The 21,664-nt window shown below is 35.6% G+C and overlaps 1 protein-coding gene across 1 annotated transcript in view; it reads left to right on the plus strand.

Moving 5' to 3' along the window:
• Positions 1 to 21,664, plus strand: part of nrip2 (nuclear receptor interacting protein 2) — a 34,013-nt gene that overhangs the window by 2,503 nt on the left and 9,846 nt on the right. The window contains exon 2 of the mRNA XM_088003319.1: positions 18,467 to 18,781. Within this exon, the coding sequence (XP_087859445.1) occupies positions 18,467 to 18,781 (315 nt within the window). The remainder of the gene's footprint in view (positions 1 to 18,466; positions 18,782 to 21,664) is intronic.

The raw sequence follows: 21,664 nt of genomic DNA on the forward strand, positions 1-21,664 counted from the left end.
AAATTTGGAGCCGTTTTATTGTATCTCTGCTTTGTTTGTTCATGCTTGTATGCTTATTTTGAGGGCAAAGGGGGTTTGGCAGCATTTCATTAGAAAAGTTGGTAAACTTCATGTTTTGGACGGTTTCCTGTGGTAGTTGGAAGTGAAAATATTTATTTATCTTTTTCTAACGTGAAGGAGTCACTTATTCATTAGCTTTTCTATGCCTGCTGTTTTGCATTTGTGTTTTATTTTAAAATGTAACATTTTCTGAGCAATCTCTGAGTTACCCATCATTTCTTTATCCACCAACGCTTTGTACACTTTAAGAAAAAGATGAAGAATGTTTGCAGAATTGGGAATGTCAGCGCTGGTCACAGTTCACTGCGCATCTCACACATTTTATAGAATGAAACCCGGCCCTGCATATAAAGTCCTGACTTCCTCTTCCTAAGCCTCTCAAGTCAAGCGGTTCTGAAACTCTGGAGGAAACTTTCTGTAATAATCCCCACAATTTATTGCTCCTCTAACAGAGTTCTGGTTTAATGGCTGCGGCCCAGATTCCCCTGAGCTTTTTCAACAACTTCCAATATGTTGCTCTGGTGTGGGGAAACTGGAAATGTCGCTCTCATGTCTGCCACATTTCAACAGAGACATTAGCTGCAAAAAAAAAAAAAAAGCTCAACCCTCATTCTCATCTTCTGTAATCGGGTTTTGTTTCTCAATCAGTCTAATTATAAACATATTTACATTTCTTCCTCTTAATTTGCAGTGTTTTGGTTATAGACAAAGTTCCTGAGCCAGTCTGTGTTTAGCTAATAATATTTTTAGTTAATTCACTCTAATTACTGAATAAAATGACTCAAAAACAACAAATTTAGTGACTCCAAACTATCAAAAGACCCAGACATGACACAACAAAATTACCAAAACTGCACAGCAACAAGACAAAGAGACAACTTAAAATGAGTTTAAAGAAGAAAAAATAAATAAATAGCAAAAAAGAGATAGAGAAAGAAAGGATCACGTGTAATTCCAACAAGACACAAAATGACTCAGAATTGACTAATCTCGTTAAAAAATAACTACAGACATGCCTGCAAGGACACAAGAACTTGTCAAGGTACAGAAAACACAAAATTATTTTAAAAATGACTTTTCCTCAAAGCTCCATTTGAGCAGGAACTGATAACAGAGCAAAATGTCTCAAGACTGAAGGCTCCTATTAGTACCAGAACAACAAGAACCCATGAAAAACACTTTAAAATAACCCAAACAAAACAATAAATTAAACTATCATATAAATATTATATGTGCATAATATAAATTTTTTCTACATTGCAAAACACAAAAAGGAAAATATTGAATCAGAAACTTAAGAGTTTAAGAATATTTTTCTTTTTCTCATTAAGTTGTGAAATTCCAAACTTAACCTTTAGTAACTTTTACAGCACTGTTTATACATTGATGTTAAAAATGAATTTGTGTGATTTTTGTCAAACGTTTCAGATCAAACTAATTTTAAGTATCAGAAAATAAAACCTGAGTAAATACAAAAATATATATTCTTAAAAGATGATCTAATTTATTTATGAGGAATAAATTAACGAAAACATCTTTGAAGACTTTTAGGAAAATATTCTGTGGACAAATGAGAACTTTTTGTGATTTTACATCTGAAATAAAACTAACAGCATTTCAGAAAAGCATGGTGATGGCAGTATGATGCTCTGGGCTTACTCTTCTGCTTCAACATGTTGGATTATGCAGCAGTAGAAAGATTTTCACTTCTGAGTGGCACCAAACAACAAAAGTTTTTTTTTCTAGAAAATATCTGAGATTAATTTCAAATTTTCAGATTTTTTTCCTTTTTTTTTGCAAAATTTGGACTCTTTGAGCTCAGAAATTTCCATGTTCTAAAAATTTCTTTGATTTTTTTCTCCCAAACAGAAATGTATTGTTTTTTCTAGAATTTCTGAGATTAATCTTACAATATGAGTTTTTTGGCAGGAATGTACTCCTGTTTCTTTTCTGTCTAAAATGCGCCGTCATAGATTGCTGTCAGAATAAAATGTGAGAAACGTGTTTCTCGGATCCCAGGTGATGGTAAACATTTGAAACTTCCTCCACAGCCTGATAAACTCTCTCCTCTCACCTGCAGATGATCATAATCAGTCGTTCTTGTTTCCACACCTGATCCAGGTGTTGCTGCAGAAAGGGGCGCCGAAGATTCATATCGGGACAAATGGCATGCAGCAGTCTCTGTGATCACAAATGAATAAAAGCGTTTTCAAAAATGTTATTTTTTTCATTTTCACAGAACCTCCAGCTGCAAATAAAAGCTGTTTACTTTGCTCTGCACTGGGAGATAAAAAAAATAAATAAATAAAGACTGCAAAATGCAAATCCAGGAGCTCATTATCGTTTTATGAAGCTAAGACAATTTACCTTTTTGCTTTCTTATCTCTCTATGCTCAAAGTGCCATCTAGTACAGCTGCAGGCTCATTTAAATACAAGGTAAAAACGGCAATCAGATTTAGTCTAAACTCTGTTAAATCCAAAGAGTTTACTGTAAAAGTCGTCATTGTGGAGGGAACATAAAATTTTATTATAAAAACTCAAAACAAATTTCTCAGTGGATTAGGGCCAACAATCCCTGAATGATGCAAATGGAGCCGATGCAGATGGACACTTCCTGTAATTTTTTTAACAACAAAATTTCCACGGCAAACTTAAATGTAAAATGTACAACAATTTCTTTCCTTTTTGCTTTTATTTTTATTTCATAGAAAGTCACGCCACAAACATCCAGCAACATTTTATAAAACCAACAAAGTAGATAATAATTGGCCAAACATTAAGACAAATGTTGGTTTCATTCAAATTTAACTTACTTAATGTATAGTTGTGAAGCCAGAGGAGAAAGAATGAATTCACAATAAACACTTTTTCTCTTTGCAAAAATAATAATTTTGGCCCCTGAGAACTTTCAACTTTGGGTTTTTGACCCCCAAAAATTTACTCCACAGCAATATAGAAAATAAAATCCTGGAGATATTTCAAAATACTGGAAGAAATGTGTTTCCAGAGGATGATGGATCAGATTATTCAGGTTTTGCTTCTTTGCCTGGTTTTCTAGATGGATCAGCAAAAGCAAATGAGGTGGATCAGCTTAACAACTGATCATCCAGAACATGTTAATGTAGAACATTGTCTTTATTGAGGGAAAATCAAGCCGTTAGCACGTCCAGACAGTCAAACAGTAGCTGTTTTAAGTTAGAGGCCTCCTCAGCCTTGCTGCAATACTGACTGCTACCAGAGATCAACAGATTTTTGAATGACATGAAGTATTGAGCCTTGGCTTTGTGGTGAAACATGATCTAAAACGTATTCTTAGTTCACAGTAAAGAGAAATGAGAGGAAGAGATAAATGATAAATAAATCCCATTTTTCTCTCGACTGTAATTCTGCCTGTAAAAATCACTGAAAAGCATCGCTTCCATCTGCGCTGGAGCGGCTTTCGTTCGTCTCATCTGTACAGCATAAAACATGGAGGTTACACAATAATCTGGGTCGTTCTGGGCTCAGGTGTTAAACAGATTTTTCAACCCAACAGACAAACTCATACCCTCAGAAATCCTTGCAGCGTGTTGCATGAACAAGGCCGAATACTCTGCTCCTCCTCCCTGAATCCTTTTCTTTTCTTCCCCTCCACTGCGCTCGGGTTACAGAATTGGGTTTTGCCCTTTCAGAGCTGCTGCTGCCCCGACTTTGCAGCAGAGCATGGCTGTGGTGATGCTGAGAATGAGAGCACCTCAGGCGAAAGAGCAGCAAAACAAACCCAGCCTTACATAAGAGCTGAGCTGCAAGCAGGAACAAAATCCAGGCGACAGCATAAAGATCTAATGTATGAATTAAAGCAGTAGACATTTTCAAAGTCTAATATTGTCTTTCCTTTGAGTTAATGTTTATTTTTTTATTGTCTCATGTCGCAGAAATTGTTTTAATTCAAACATTTAAACTACAGTAAGTAACTTATGAATAACAGTTGAATTACATATTTGATGAAACCATCGCCAACCAATCAGAGCCAGGAGGCGGGACTTACTGCTGTCAATCAATCTCATGTGGCACCTCTTGCTCTCTGCTACAATACAGCTAGCATAGCCTGTTGTGACGCTAAGGCTAGTTAGCATAGCCACTGTAGATGGCAGATAAACAGTATTGATTAGTTCACCATTATCACATCGAGCAAAAATTCAGAAATTTCTGAGATTAATCTCAGAGATTTTATTAAACCCCCCCCACCCCCCCAAAATTTCTGAGTTTCAAAAATATAATTTTTTTACTTTTGAATCTCAGCTTTTTTTTTTTTTAAACAAATGGTCAACTTTTCAAACTTAGAATTTTCCAAGTTTTTTCTATAAAATTTCTAAGATTAATCCCTTATTTTTATTTATTTTATTATTTTATTTTTTACATCACAAAAATCACTAAATGTCAGAATTAAAATATCTATCTACAGAATATCTACATTCTCACAATTATATTAAATACATATAGAAAGTACACAAAACACCACAACCCAGCAAACAAATGATGTCAAGATATTTTCTTGCAGACCTACACAAATATCAGCTCTAATAAAACTAGGTTTCACACTTAAAATGTGTCTAAAAAGCAGCAGATCATCAAACCTGCATGGAATAAATCAAGTTATTAGTCAGAAAGAACATCCTTAAATTAAAGATTTGAAAAATGTGTGAAAATTTTGTCTGTGTATTAAAAACAGACATCAGACGACATCAAACAGCAGCTGCTTTCCATTTCAGTAAAACAGCCAAGAAATAACTAAAATAATACCAACATGCTTCACTCACTGTAGCCAAGAGTTCATATATCAGCTTATGGTCATTTCGAGGAAGAGCATCAGAAAAAAGCAAAAACAAAACCAAAAGTAATAAAATCTGCACTGATGTAAAGACATTAAGCGTTTTGCTGCTGCTGCTGTATCCATGGTTTTGCCCTACTTACTAGCTGTCCGTTTCCTCGAGTGTAACTCGGACAGATGAGTGAAACTGAAAAGTGTGTGTGTCTGCAGGTACCTGAGGCTAATTAAAAGCTACAGGTCTGGATAGATGGGAACTGGCAGCGTTTACAAACAGGAAACCACAGTGGAGACGAGTCGTTCTGCATAGAATATATACAACTAAACCAGGGATGCTACAAACGATTATTTTAGTAATCGATTAATTGATTATTCTGGCGATTAATCATATAAACAAAGGTTCACTCTACAGATTTTTCATTTTGCCACAATATTAGAAATGCATTAAAATAAACGAATAAATAATTTATTTTTAAGTAAGAAAATTAAATTTTATTGCCTAAAATGGAGTAACAACATTCCTTTGATAAGTCTGAACCAGGTGACTTAATTATAATCGGATTTATAAATCTAGACCTTTGCATGTTATTGTTTACCTAAGGAAATTTCGCGCATGCGTACAATGCTGGAGGGCAAAAAGACGATTCTTTAACATGTGATGCTTAGCCGCGCCGCAGAATAATTCCGTTATCTCAATCAAACTTAGACATGTAGACATTATTAATTTCGTGCTGTGCTTAACAGCAAAGGGAGAAACCGTTAAAGTACAACTCAAAACCACGTCTTTCTCGTTCTCTGTATCAGCGCAGCTACTGTATAGCTAGCTCGCTGTTAGCGTCTCTTACTCTGCAGTTGTGGAATCACAATGTCTGGGTTCATGAGCGCCCCCTGCCATGAGGCACGAGAACTGCCTGCCTCACTTTGAATCTGTTCTCTGCCGTTTCTGATCCTCAGCACATGAAACACGTTACACACAGTTGGTGACAATAAAAACACAGTACATTAAATACATAAGCTAAATGATGGAAAATCAGTTCATACATTAAAGGTTTTTAACCATTTTATTGGCGACGTACAGACAGGAGGAGCATGCTCTCATAGAATGGCAACCGGTGCAGTTAGCGAGAGGTTGCGCAATCCCAGGTGAGGCTCAGCTCACTGCTGCCTCACCAGCTTCGCTTCTGAGCATTTGAATGGGAAAATGCAAAAATTCAGCGATTTTGAAAGAAAAAAACATCAGATTTGGTTAAATTAAATGAAAAAATAGGTACATTATAGTACAAACCACAGGGTGAAAATATCTTTATAAATGATTTTACTATTATATATTATTTTTCCATGATTTATATATTATTTTTCCATATTTTCCCCTGACCGCACGTCACTGATATATATATATATATATATATATATATATATATATATATATATATATATATATATATATATATATATATATATATATTATTATTATATATATATATTTTATACAAATAGTTTTTAACTTTTCTGAATGAGATTTTCTTTTCCAGAAAATTGCCTTTTTTGTGTCTGTATATTCCAGTTAACAAATAACTAAATTAATTGAAAACAACATGAATAATCGAATAATCATGATTAATCTAAAATACAAAATGTATAATATTTGTACAGATTTGGTATAATTCCTGGTCTGAATATGTTGAGTTTTTCCAGCAAATGGAAGCCATTTGCTGGAATTTGCTAGCCCTAAACCAAACTAGTAAAATTTCCTCTTTGGTGCATAAATAATGAATCCAGGTAATTTGGAGATCAGAAATGAGAGCCACCAAAGCAGAATTTTGCGAACTGCTTCTTTTAAAAGTAAATGTGTCCTCCAGAGGGAAACTCTGCTAACCTCCAGTGGTTCGCCTGTTCCTGCACCTAAACATGCTGCGTGAAATCGGTTCAGATGCGAGTTTTATTATTAGCTCCAGGACAATTAGGAGGCTTGGACCTGTCTCACTCCCTGTCATCTGGAGCGGTGGAGGGGCGGTGACACTCCCTCAGCTGCTCCCCTCGGTACGCAGCAGGAAGACATGAGGCTAAAAATACTCAGCAAAACAAAAACAACGAGCAAACAAACAGACGACGGCCATGTTTGTTCACTAAGGCATAAAGAACTAAATATATTTCTCATTAAGAAGAATTTATTTGGGTTTTTGAAATATTTAACTTCAATTTCATGTATTTCTTGCAGTATCTCGAGATCTGTATAATAAAAGGTTTTTATTTCAAAATGTTAGGTAATTTAAGCATAAATGTTCTTTTTCCCCCAAACTCATTTCCATGAAACTTCATATGGTACTCATTTGAGAATAATGGCGCACACACAAACTCGCTCACAAAGAGAAATCATAGAAAAGAAATAAATATTTTAAAAGAACAGAAGCTGAATTCAGGCGTCGCTTTGAAAGAAAAAGAAACCCACTTGGTTTGTTGCAGTTTTGTTTCTGCGTTGTTGCTGTATAGTGGCTTTTGTTGCTGCATTGCGGCTTTTGTTGCATTTTTGTTGCTGCATTGTGGTTTTTGTTGATGTATGTTGTTGTGTTGTGGCTTTTTTATGTTTCTGTTGCTGCATTGGTGGTTTCTGTTGCGTTTTTGATTATACATTGTGGCTTTTGTTGCTGCCTTTTTGTTGGGGCATTTTCATGTGTTTTTGTTGCTGCATTGTTGGTTTTTGTTGCTGCGTTGTGGGTTTTTCATTTTCTTGACAAAATGCTGCCATCACAACAGCAGCAGAAGCTTAAAATGACAATACGGGACATTCAGTGCGTCCAGCAAAGCAATTGGCATTAAGTGACCCTGCTTGTGCTCACAATCTCGTTCTAGAGTCTAATTAGATGTACACAGGTTGATCTCCTGAATTAGTCATTTGTAAGTACGGACAGAGGTTTGTTCTCCTCAAACGTCCTGCATGTATTTTTTATTTTTTTTAAACAGAGCAGCAGCAATGGTCTCAGCTTTTCACCTTGAATCAGACTCAAAGTTTGACGTCTCCAGCTGCACACATCTTTTCATACGCCTCACGCCAACCACAGGAAGTGGTCATGAATTATACAAATCTTATGTAAATATAATCTCAACCCAGCAGCTGGACGACGGAGCGCTTAGGAAAAATATTACTTTAGAAAATCAGAAGCGAAGGTGGGCAGTTTTTATTTCATTTTCCAGGGGGCAATTTTTACAGCGAAATCACAGGAGGGACCCTGCATTTAAAACAAGACAGCATGCAGCTGTGCATAAAATGAAATAATCTTTACAAAGTGATGTTAAACACAAGCTGAACATAATTTACAAATGATGCAGCTACGGTGTCAACCGTCACAAATCCCATAAAGGTAAACAGACAGGACGCTATCTGGCCTCTTATTAGGTCCCCAACAAACTGGTTTGTTGTTTGTGCTCTAAAAACCTCCATTTAAATGAAAAAAGAAGCAAGAAACTACTAGATTATAGAGAGAACAACCCCAACATAGGGTAAGTTCACAAAAGGTTTGTTTCTGGAAATGGAGAGTGAAACTCTGTTCTTAGAAAATGTTAACATGTCACATCAAGACTAAAATTACCTTCAAACAGATTAAGATTCTGTTTAAATAAAGAAACTGTTCTTTGGTTAAAGTAAAAGTCAGAATCAGGGTTCAATACAACACAATTCCCTACTGCCCCCAGGGTTGCTACGGTAACAGGCTGGGATTAGCTGGGGTTGCTACGTAACTAGTGGAACTCTGCTGGGGTTGCTAGGTGATATGACAAATCAGGAAGATTTTTGAAATGGCTCATTTTCCAGACACCAAAAAACAAACTTATTGCCAAGAAACAAACCAGGTGTGTTTTTTTTCCAGGCAATTGGGTTGTTTTAAAAATGTCAATTAAAAATATATTAAACTCACTCAAATTAAGTAGTTCTGTTTGTATTTGTCCTCACTGAGCGACTGAACTGCCTTTGTGGGTTTTAAATGCATTTTTTCAAGCTTCTGTTGAAAAAGGCTTTAACAAAACAACCTTGACATTTCAACTGCTTAAAAGAAAATTAAACAAAAAATCTAAAACATGTTGCTTTCTCATCTTAAATGTTCCCCAAACTAAGTTATGCTTTTTCAATCTGTCTGCACAGGGTTTTCATTATAGTTTAGTTTTATTTTGTTGCGACTTTTTGTCTACTTTATGTAGTTTTAATTTGTTTTGAGTGTTAGCTAGTTTTTATTAGTTATTCGTTAAATAATGGTTTTAGCTTTTTCATATTTTGGTTATTTTTTAGGTGCAGAATTCAAAAAGATTAAAGTATTTTGATTATTTATACATTTATCTTCAACAGAAGTTAGTATTTAAAAAAAATAATAAAAAAAATAATATATATATATATATATATATATATATATATATATATATATATATATATATATATATATATATATATATATATATATATTAAATTATTGTGGAGCATCCAGTTAGCTGGTGTTTTCTCTCAAATTGTGGACGAGCCTAAATGCCACCAGGGGGAGTTTGAACTGATGTATTTTGATGCAAACTGGTGTGGAGTTAAAAAATAAATAAAGAAATGTCACAGTTTAAAAGTCTAATAAATAGACTCAAACATGAAAACGAAGGGTATTATAATTGTAATTTGAACATGTTTTAGTTTTATAAACGCACTTTAGCTTTCCATAATAATAATATCACACATCTCACAATAGCAACTAAAAGTTAAAGGAAGCACAATAAATATCAAGGAAAAATAACTGGTACAATCATCAAATACTGTTTTTATTTATGCGAGTTAAAAATGTTTTCTCAGTTTAAGTTTGTTAGTTTTATTTAACTATGATAATCTGAACCAGCGGTCGCGCCAAACGCAACGCTCATTAAAACGTTTGCAGTTTGGGAATCACTGACCCAAAGTACAAGCAAAAAAAATGACAGCAAATACTTCCAGGAAGCGGATAAAATAAACCCCGAAGAGCGCCGCTGGAAACCACATGAGCAGTTTATTCTGTCACCAGAGATTTAGTCGTCACCGATACGGCGGAGTGGGATGTCGGCACGTGATGAAGACACATTACGGGTTTATTATGATGAAGAAAGAGCAGGAAATGGAGGGGAAAGGAGGCGTCCTGATCGCTGTGGCGGGACGTCAGCTGCTGGAGACATCCATCAGAATGAGAAAGAGGGCATTAGGAAGCTGATGGAGGAGAGAAACGAGTCTGCTGCTGTCAGATAATTAGTCCACATGGCAATCAGCCTCTAATCTGACTCACAGAGGGAGAGAACCAAATAGACAGAGATGAAGAGGAGGAGGAGCAGCCCTGGTGCTGAGCTGACCTGCTGGGGAGACTGGTTTGAACTGGCTGGAGCGCAGAGGTTGCCACTGGACGCACATGAGTCGAATCAGCAGCGGGACACGCAGGGACAGAAAACACAAGGACCAAAGTCGATCCCTGTTAGGCCGGATTATGATCACGAGAGGCTAGGCTAACAAAAAATGAATAAAACAAGAATAAGACCATAATATTATGAGAAATCGTACGAGAATAAAGTCGTAATAAACCCTGAGCTGTCACAATAAATTTTGTTGGCGATAAATTCTCCCAGAAGTTATTGCGATAAACGATCATATTGCTGTTTTGTGACCCTTTTCAAGCAATGTAATGCAAGAACACATTCTCAGAGATTAATAAACTTTAATAAGAAATTTGTAAATATCCAAAATAAATAAACAAAACAACAGAAATAAATAAAATGAATAATGAGTCTATAAACAAAACTGTCCTTCAAAAAACAGCCTAGTTGAGATCAAAACACTAGACTGACAACTTTTGTCATCCAGTTTTTGGTGGAAAAAGAGAAAAACAATAAATTATTCAAATGGAAATGATTGAGGTTGTTTAAATTTATCATGTGATTAATTAATTTGTTGCTTATTGCGACCAACTTACAATAACTTTGCTTTAGGCTTTCCTGCAAAGAGATTTGTGGAAAAATGTCACAGATCCACAGAAATGTCACCTTGTTGTGAATTAATTTCTGTCTAGCATAAATAATTTGCAGCAAAAAGACAAAAACACACGAACGAAATTTAAAAATCCTGACATAAAATCATGAAAACGTGACGCATCGGGTTTTCAGGCTCTCCCTGCTCTGCACAGCCAGGTTTGCTCTGCGTATCAAGCCGCTCTTTGCGTCGCGCTGCTCTGCCATAAACACATCAGGACGGCGCGTTATTGATGCAGCTTTTCATGCTCTCAGTCTGCTAACAAACCGCCGGCTGAGCGAGGCGAGAAAATGTGCCGGAACGTCGAGATGCGTCACCGGGGAGGGAATTTGTCACACTTGACAGTTTGTGAAGAGACTCTCCACAGCTTGCAGAAAATGTGCAGAATAACTCGTTCCAAGTCTGTCACCGTTGACCCTTTTCAGATGGCAAAATAAAAGCACAGAACTTAACAAAAGGTGATTTTTTTTTATGTGGATTGAATGAAAACTAATGGCAAAAGAAGAGAAAAAGATCGTTTTAATGGATTAATAGCTTCTTAGTTACCTGCAGATAATTCAATATGATGCTTTCAAAACCGCCAAAATAAGGAGCAAATTAATGAGCCATCTGCTCACTACTATCATGCTAATAATCTTCCAGCTGTTGATCATAACTCTCCATCCAGAGAGATTAAATTATCTCAGAGGAAAACAACAAAACTGACGTTAGAGTCATGATCTCTGTTCTCACACGTTGGCTTGAACTGATAATATTTAAAGGTAAATAAAAACGGCGGAGAATCATCCTGGGTGGATGTTATGCAAAACTGAAAAGATGGAGAAAATTAGACCAGCTGCTTTCAGACCGACAGGAAAGCTGGGAGGCGTCACATTTCTCTGCACCTGTGATGGAGAACAAACTGGCTTGACTGAAGAGACGGAAGGTTTTATTTTAACCTCGGATGTATTTTGGATCATGTCGAGTTGTTTAGGTCGGAAAAAGGCTGATTTTCGTTTTGGTGAAACGTTTGTGGTGATTTGAGTAAATCAGAGGCGTCAAACTCATTTTCATTCTCATTAACAAAATGCTGATATATCACTAAATTGGTATTTATTAAAATTAAAGAACATCTTTTCACATCGGTCACATTGCGATTGTCTGAAGTTCTGCAATGAAGATCACAGATTTTGTGGCGCTTATTTAGAAATATTTACAACAGATTTTTCATCTAGTATTTTGTTTTTCAAAACCAACCAATTGTAAATCAACTGACCACAAAAGACAGTGTATTCTTTTTTTATTGGCCCAAAGTGTGAAACACTAATGTTTGGAGCTACTTACAACCAAAAAATATAAATAAAAATAAGCTTTTCTGGCTTGTTTGGCTTTCTGGCAAAATAAAGTTAAAAGTACCACGAGTTGAGTAGTAACTAGTGAGTTACTGTTAGAAAAAAATACTTCTAGGAGTATTTTTTATTATGCTTTACTTGAGTAATCTTATTTATCATACTTGAGCAAAATTTCAGAACATTCTACCTAACTAAATTAACAAATTAACCAAAAATGTACCTGCAGTTTTTGTTTAAGTCTCACACGTTTTATATTTTAAGAAAATCATATGGAAAACATTATCTTTTGGCTGATCTTGTCATTTTGTAATTATGTAAATTTTATAGCATTACCACATATATTTCGTCTGCCTGATATTTTTAAGTATTAATGATTGATGTTTCGATCAGTTACTCAGTACTTCAGTAATTTCTTGGACGTCTGCTTTTTACTTTTACGATAGTAAATATTGTGCTTCAACAGTTTTCTAGTTAACTTGGGTCTTTTCGTCTCCTCTTGATTACGTTTCATCAGTTTCTCTCCAGACATTTCCACCAGTTCCCTTTTCAACTCTGTAATCAAACCGAACAGAACAAGTCAATCTTGCGTCCGATAATTCGGAGCAAACGGTAACGTTATGATTAACTGCTGTGTGGAAAAGCACTGCTGCTGCTAAGCTAATTTGCTCCATAGCAGTCAGGACTAACCACCAGAAAACATGGAAAAACACTAATAGCTGACATTACGCTCAATCATATTAGCTTTCTTCCGTGGAGGATAATAGGAGCACTTTAGCAGACCTAGTAGGCCGTTTTCATTTATATTAGAGTCTGAACCGCCGCTAAGCCTCAGCAACAATCATGACTGAAATTTAATAGCATTAAAACTGTTTGGTTTTCTTCCACTGGTAATTTTAAAAACCCCTGACTGTGTAATGTTGGTAATTCCCATTCAAGAAGCTCAGTTTCGGCCTGTTTTTCAATTCCAGAACCAGCGGTGGTGTGTGTTTTAGATAATTTTCCTGTTTAAGGCCCAGCTGGGTTTAAATCGCAACAATCTGACGGAAACCGAAGGGAAACTGGTTAGGATGCTAGCCAAACGTCTGATGAGCCATTTTATAAACATGAGACAAAGACTGGGCCATCGAGCTGTTCAGCACGATGGTGGCAGCAGTATGCTGTGGAGGGTTTTTACTGACTGATACAGTAAAGCGACTGCCCTTAACTTCACCTCAAAATAAAAGCTAGATTGTTAAACTTGGACACAGTTGGGTGTTGCAACTACACAATGATTGTTACACAAATCAAAAAAATGCTTTGAAAAGATAAATGAGGTTTAAAAAAGGCGCATAGATCAAACTCAACTTTTGAAAATTTTGGACTAATCCTAAAAAATTAGGCAATTCTCTAAAGAGTTGACGAATATTCTGCAACTTAGTTTGGTTTTACAATTCTGACCCAGTACAGATTACAAGAAAACAAAAACATTTAAATACATTTTGATCATCACAAATTAAAATCACAGTTTTGTGTGTAATTCTTATGCTTGAAATAATAAATATATATCGCAATAGACGTGTGATAAATATCAATAGATGATACATAATATTTAATATTCACTGAACTCTGATCCAGAACCGCACAGCATTCTGGGAGATGTAGGCAGAGGGACCCCTTTAGCTGCTCAATCTAAGCAAAGTTGGTGGAATTAATTTTACTCACTCTTTGGTTACCTAGCAACTCACTCATTCTTTGGTTACCTAGCAACAACCTATTGAGTAACTTGCGCAGCAGCAGTTTAAAGTTTTGTCACTGTGCCTCATAACTGCTTAAAAATAAACAGCAGCAACAGTTTGGTGGTATTTTAGACATTTAAAACAAAAAACTAATCAATAATTATCAATTAATTAATTTGAAACGCTTATAATCATGTTAGGTTTTTCAGGCATTTTGTTCGGTCTTAAGAATTAACTGAAGATGTAGGTCAATCAATCCATGTTATTAAAAAGTAGCTCAAAAAATATTAAATATTTTCATAATAAAAATTCACTTAGTAATGTCATAAAAAAAATCAATAAAAATCAAAGAACAGAAGATGTAGCCAGAGTTTTAAAACTTTCAAGTTGCTTTCAAACATGAACAGCTGCTAATATGTCAGCAGCTACTGGGTGTGTCCACTTTAACCCCCCTAAACCCAGAATTACGTAAAGAACAGTGAGATTTATATTGATTTTATAGAAACGCCCAAAACGTGCAGAAAGTGAAAATTTTAGCCTCTTTTTTAAGACGAGATCAAATTTCAGTATCTTGTATCTGTGAGTTTCTGGCAAAACAAAGGAAAACCAAAGCTATGCTGATGGGACGGCAAACAGAAGGTTTAAAGGTGTGTGTGTTTATATTAGTGAGTCCATAAGAAGTGGGAGTGTCATGTTCAGGTGATAATGGTTAAATTGAATGTTTGTTAGCTTATGGCTAATTTCAATCATCAGACGTTTAACAAATTTCTCCAATTAGAGCTTTCTGGGCGTCAATCCTTAAAGAAGAGAGAATTTTGTTTAAAAGGTGACAAAATGTGTTTTGAGAAATTACGGTATACTTTCTTAGTCAAGTATAAAACTCTATTCCAAATAAAACTTGTAAATGAGTCTAAGAGACTTCTTAATGGATGCTGGAAAACTCCAGAGGGGCAAAGAGTTGAACTGAAATGCAAATTAATGAAGAGGAACCTGGCAGCCGGAAGAAAAGGTGAAAACACTCAGAGGAGCTCCTTTTTTCAATCTGATCTTTTCAGCCTTTTCTCCACGTTATAATTCATATTCTGCATCTCCACACACAACTGGAAACAGGAATTTATATTCATTGAATAAAAATATATTTTATTCTTCACTGTCTGGAGCTTAATCAGGCCAAACTTTACTTGTTTAAACTTTGTTGGAATAATTACCAAAAGTATTTCTGTTTACTTAAATGTATTTACTAAACTTATTGAGAACATTTCTTTGAAAAGTTTTGTAACTTTTTCATATTCAATAGTTTATACATTTGGTCGGTTTCCAGGATAACCGTCTTTTAAACTTCGTGACCTGGGTCAAATCTTTTGGTTTACTTTTACGTTTCCTTGTAACCTTCTAAATTTCTGAGTTTCAAAGGTCAAAAATGTTTGACTTTTGAAACTCAGAAATTTAGAAGATTTTTCTTGAAAATTTCTAGTAAATTCAAATTTTGATTTTTTCTTGAAAATTTCTATTGAACTCAAAATTTTATTTTTTTCCTTGAAAATTTCTATTAAACTCAAAATTTTTTGTTTATTTTTCCCCCAAAATTTCTCTTAAATTCAAAATTTTAGTTTTTTTTTTTTCAAAAAATTCTATTGAACTCAAAATTTTAGTTTTTTTTATTTCTGATATTAATCTCAAAATTTCTAATGTTTTTTGGCAAAACTTTACTCTTGTATTTTACTGTTTGTTAAAAATCTGTCATTTAGAAATATTTTTGTAAGGGATTGAAAGAATAAAATAATTTAGAGCAGTAAATTGAAAAGGAGCTACAAATTAATTAAATGAATAATCAAATTAATTTGTCATCATTTTAGTTTCCTTTTGTTTAGCATGACTACTTAACTTAATTTGATTACTTAATTAATTAACCCAATTATATTTAACATTGGATCACCTGTTTTCTTTTTTCAGTGAACAAAAAAAGGCAAAAAATGATAAAGCATTCTAATATCAGGACTAAATGAGGAAAACATAAGTGGAACAAGTTGAGAATCAGAGATAAAAATGGGTATAGTGTCAAGTTGGCTCAGTAATGACGTGGGACAAGAGGAGAGGTGTAAAGACGAGACGAGGGCATCATCAGCAGCTGCTCAGAACCAGCTGGAGAGCCGACAAAAGGCCAAATCGAACTCTGTGACCGTGGAGGTGATTACCTGCTGGAGTGTTGCTGAAAAACAACAAGCTAACGCAGAAACCTCATTTTATTCACCCAATTTTATTGTTTATAAATGCCAACAAGGTAAATTGATGTCTGCCAAAACACGGCCATGTTAATTTGGTATCCATGAAATGCTCTGGGTCTAATTCAAATTCCAGTCAGGAATATTTTAACAGCAAACCAGATCATATCAGCATGCTTGTTAATCAGAGCAAAAAACCCCTAAAATAATCACTGGTGTTAAAGAAAAACAGCAGGTTCAGTGTTTATAATTCTTCCTACGTTTGCACATAACCTGAAACTTAATGGGTTTAAAAGCTGGACAACAAATTGCTCAACTGATTGCACAATTATCCAGAAAATTAATCAAAAGCCCAATCAGATGTGTTGGAGCTGATTCTCAAAAACACCTTGTGCTGATAGCTGGAGCTCCCATGAGAAGAAGGGCAGGAATGGCTGTTTTTATGTTTGGGAACAGGCTGCGGACAAACAGAGCGCTTCCTCTAAAGGTGTAATAGCTGCAGGCTGGTTACTGCAATAAAAAGAGGTGGAGGACAAAAGGACGACATAGAGACATTTCAAACCACTGATTGGATTACGGCAATATTTAGTGAAGGATCATTTAGTTTATTGCTCAAACTAATCCATGTTTACTCCCGTTTCTGTCTAATAATTACATATTTTTTTTGTCCGTTTAATTTTTTTTAATGAGATGCTGCTTGTAGTTTTCTGTCCTGGTGACAAACACTTTTACCTCTAACTTTGCAGAATTAAACTGGTTCAGGTCTGTTTTTAACTGTTGATTCAAATAATGATCCCAACATTCAGAGTTGTTCATGTAAACGGTCCACATTGTTCCTGATTCAACTTTCAATGGATGGAAAGAAAAACTAATGGAGAGAGAGAGAGGACAACCAGAAGGAGGGAGAGATGGAGAACGAAGGACGAATGGATGGAGAGATGAATGGCTGAATGGATGGATTAATAAACGGATGGATGAACAGATGAATGGTTGGACGGACGGACAGGTGAATGGAAGAATGAAAATTATCTTCTAATTTCACTTTAAAACTATGTTCTAATCAAAATCAGAGATAATACAAGTTTAGATTTCTGAACCTTTACGTTGATCTATTTTGAATCGTTTGACTAAAGTTTTAAATTATTATTTAAAGGTTTAGTGAGTAAAAAAGACAAAAACAATCCAGTGTTCTGGTGGTTTGAATGTTCAGGGAACCCTTGAAAAAGACGGAAAGCTTTCAGCTAATAACTCTGCAGGTCTGGAAAAGCAATGAGATTATGGAGCAACAGGCTGCTTAAATAAAATTTTCTGCTAATATGATGGTGAACAGAGAGCCATGTTGGTTTGAATCTGACACAAAACACCAAATGTGCTGAAAAAGTAAATCTTACTCCAGACAGGTGGATTAAGGGATAAAAAGAGCTTTGTCACAACACCTTGAAGCCTTTATAGTTCAAGGTTTGTCTGAATAAATGCCTCCCAGAGATCTTTTCACAGTAGAGACCTTGTATATGCATATTTAGCTTATTTTCATGACTTATTTCAGCTGTAAATTGGTCTTATATTAACATATGCTACAACAAAATGGCCGACTATGCCAAATCAACACTTCCTTCTTCAGAGGTCAAATGTCAGTTTATTGAAAGGTTGCAGTTGTAAATTGAGAGTTTATGGAAAAGTGAAAAAAAAAAAAAAAAGACATTCTACTAGTTAAAGGCAACCCATTTTGCTTTTTTGAACAGCTTAGGCTAGATCTATGATCTACACAAAACATGTTGAACTTTTCTTTTTGCAGAAAATCATTCTTGGATCATTAGATTTTAGTCTGATCATTTCTACCAACTTTGAGCTGCTTTAGGGCGTCTTGTCACTTTAAATCCAAATAAGCTGCTGTTGGCCACGCCCCCCAACTCAATGTTTACGCTCGCAGGTGAAAATGGCTGCACACAGATCTGCAATTATGCTACCGTACATCTTTGAAAAGCATTAGTAGAGCCTCCTGTACAACCAACAAGAAAGTGGTTTCTGGATGATAAATCGACAACAAAACACTAGATTTGTATTTTCCAGCATGGGCTGGAGTTCTGCTTGGGTTGCTAGGAGACGGGCTTGGCTGGGGTTGCCAGGTAACAAGCTGGGCTTGGCTGTGGTTACTAGGCGATTTGTGACGTCACATTCCGAAGGTGACACCCAAAAAAACTTTAAGTTAATGCTAAAAAACAGCTAGATGGGTTTTTCCAAGTGCTTGAGTTATTAGAATCAGTAGAGACTTTTTCATTTACCATCTCAACATTTACATCACTGTTTGTCTTTTTAGCAACCTCACAGCATCGTCCAGCGGCGCCTGCTGGAGGGAAACATCACGCGGCTCCGAGGCGAGGCCCGGGACGCCACCGCCAGGGTTCGCTCGCCGTTGGCCGACAGCAAGGACGGACCTACGGACACCGAGGAGAGGAGCGAGAGCACAGCAGACGACTCCACCGAGGAGAGGGAGTCTCTGGAGGAGAGCGAGAGGAGCCTCCGATCAGACGAGGAGGACGATAACAGCGAGGCCGGAGCCAGACACTCAGCCGAGAAGCCGGAGAGCACGGACAGCTCGACCCGACTCACAGCTTTAATTATTCAATCCAAGGTACCACGCACTGTAAAACAGTCTGCCTGCAGTTTTTCATTTTATTCACCCACGTATATCTGCAAGCAAACTGAAAACAAAAGGAGACGAGCTCCATTGTGCTCCTGTGACTCATAACTTGGAGCTCATTTTCACCTGAGAACGAATGAAAAGCTCTGCAGGACCAGCAGCTTTCAGACTGGATCAGAACCACAGATAAGTGAGTCACAGAGACTGAAAGTCCAAACGGGTCCACCGTGGATGAAAGTATAACATTTACTGCAGCAGAGCTTAAACACAAACAGGCTGCGGTTTAAAGCAAAACTAATGGGGCTTCAGGGCAAAATAAAAGGTCAGTACATTTGTTACCAACAAATTATGTTCACTGAACTCAAGTTTAGATCCAAGGCAGCATATTAGAGCCACTGTTTATAGACAAAATGAGGAAATTTCCACCAAAAAATCTAAAATTTTCAAGAAAAAACAAAAAGTCAAAGATTTTTTAAAACATTTAAAACGAAGAAATGTCTGAGATTAAACTCACTTTCTGAATTTTATTGTAGTAAATTTTTGACTTTTCAACCTCAAAAATGTATGAGATCAAACTCAAATTTTCCAGTTTTTACAGAACTTTTTTAAATTAGTCTCAAACATTTTGACTTTTTATGTGGAAATTTACTCTTTTTCTATCTACCATAATCATTGCTTAATGTCTCAGATTGGGATTAAATTCCCCAGATTATCTGTTAAATCTAAGATAAATTGAACAGAACTAAAAACAGACATCATCTGTTTTCTAACAAATATTTCCCCTATATTGGAAGAGATCAAGGTAATTTAATTAGAAATAAACACATATAGAAGTATGACATTTTTATAGTTTAAATCTTTATGAAAACAAAGAGTGCAGTGAGACTTTAGTCCAAAAGTATCTCATTTAAAATTTAACCAGCGGCAAAAACAGCTAGTATTTGCCTATTTTTATCTTTGTAAGAAATCAATGCTAAGATCAAACATCTCCTGTTCTCAGTGGTGTTTAAATAATGAATCACTGAATGCTGTTAATATTTAAAATAATCCTATTTTCCAGCACATTCAGCATTCTGGGTTTTATCATCAACTCATTAACAGCTCAGGCTTCTTGCGTTACTCATTCAGGGGCTATTTTTAAAGCATCAGGGATTTCAGAGGCAGCAGGACTCAGAACAAAGAGCAGGTTTCTGTGTCTGCTGATAAGAACAGAGCGGCCATCTTGGTCCGTGCAGAGCGAGCAGAACCACAAGAAACTCACTGTGTTCATTTCCACCGGGGTGGCAGATTGTCTTTGGTGAAGTGGATAAACCAAGATTTATAATATAAAAAAGAGAGAGAAAGTCAAATTTTAACAGTAAATAGATGAGTGGGTAATAAGAATTTAGAGTTTTATTGCAATATTTTGTGGTACTATTGTGATTATGATTTTTTTTTAAAAAGCAACTTATTTCTTAGGTAATTGTTTGACTGACTACATTCGTAGCTCCACAAATTTGAAATAGGATTCTTTAAAAAAATAAAATTAAAAACTGCGATTTAAATCACTAAGTGGCACACTGTAAATGGATTTAATCATATTTTGAAGTATTGATATTTATTGATGGTATTGTGGGACAAACAGTGAAGAAAATGGTAAAATACACATAATTCTGACTGAAATGTATCGTGACGATAAATGAAAATACATAAAATAAAATTCACAATAAAAGCATCGAAATAAGGAATTAATCAGTTAATCTCATGATAAATTAAAATGAGCTCAATAACTGAGACCATTTTAAGTAATGTTTTCATAATGCCAGTTCGCCCTTTCAAAGATGAAGTGTTCTTTAATATTTATAAAGAACAGCAGCTCTACAGTTTCCTAAAATATTGAACAGCTAACAGTATTAAACTGATGCTAGAGTTGTAGTTTATATGAGACTTTATAAAAGATAAAAATAGTCCATACAGCTGAGCGCCATTTGTAGATTATCCTGGAAAATATCTAAATTATGCACCGTGTGGGTGGCGTCACCCCACTGCTTATCGCACAAGCCTGCAGAGCCGCCATATGCTGCGTTTACATCCCAAACTCTTCCTTTAATGTCCCTCTACTGACACCGACTTAAAGGTTTCTGAGGAAGGACCTCAGACATAACACTTAGCATAAACCATTCCAGTCTGCTGCACTACAGAAAGAAGCACATTGAAATGTCTTGCAGGCAGCAGAGGAACTGTGAAAAGAAAGAACAAAATAAAAGTCCAGGCTGCCTGCTGAAGCTGCTACTCCAACACCTCACCTTGAGAAAATCTATGAGAATGACAAAAGCTATGTGATCAATGAATTTTTTCTTGGTGTTGTATGAAGATACTCGATTTAAAAAAAAGAAGCGAAAGGCAAAAAATACAGTGAGATTTCAGAACGATTAGGTGGAGAACATATTGATTTTGAAGCAAAGCTACAATTTGAGAAAAATTATTACTACTCTAGGGTTTAAATTTGGACATAGGATGTTACAGTGACTCAGAGTGGTCAAACTTTGCCCCAGAAAAGCTAAACTAGCTCAGTTAAGCTAGTTGAGGAAAGTTAGTTCAGTTAAGCTAGGCTAGAAAGCTAGCACACAAATCTTTTAGCTTTTCTAAAACTAGAATTCATCATTTTAAATTTGTTTTCGCCATTTATTGAATAACAAAACATGAATAGATCAGATCTAGTTTCAATTTGCGTTTTCTTTGACCAAAAACGTCTTAATATTTTTTGTTTTTACTTTACTACTGCAGCTGTTCACCTTATGACTTTACCAGGTTGTTGGTGCCCCAGTTTAAGACATTTTAATGAAAATATTTTTGCAGTTTTGTGAAATTAATTTAAAATGATCTAAACAAAAC

Source organism: Poecilia mexicana, unplaced genomic scaffold (genome assembly GCF_051168715.1).
Source record: "Poecilia mexicana isolate PSO_F unplaced genomic scaffold, ASM5116871v1 scaffold_23, whole genome shotgun sequence".
Taxonomy (NCBI): Eukaryota; Metazoa; Chordata; class Actinopteri; order Cyprinodontiformes; family Poeciliidae; genus Poecilia; species Poecilia mexicana.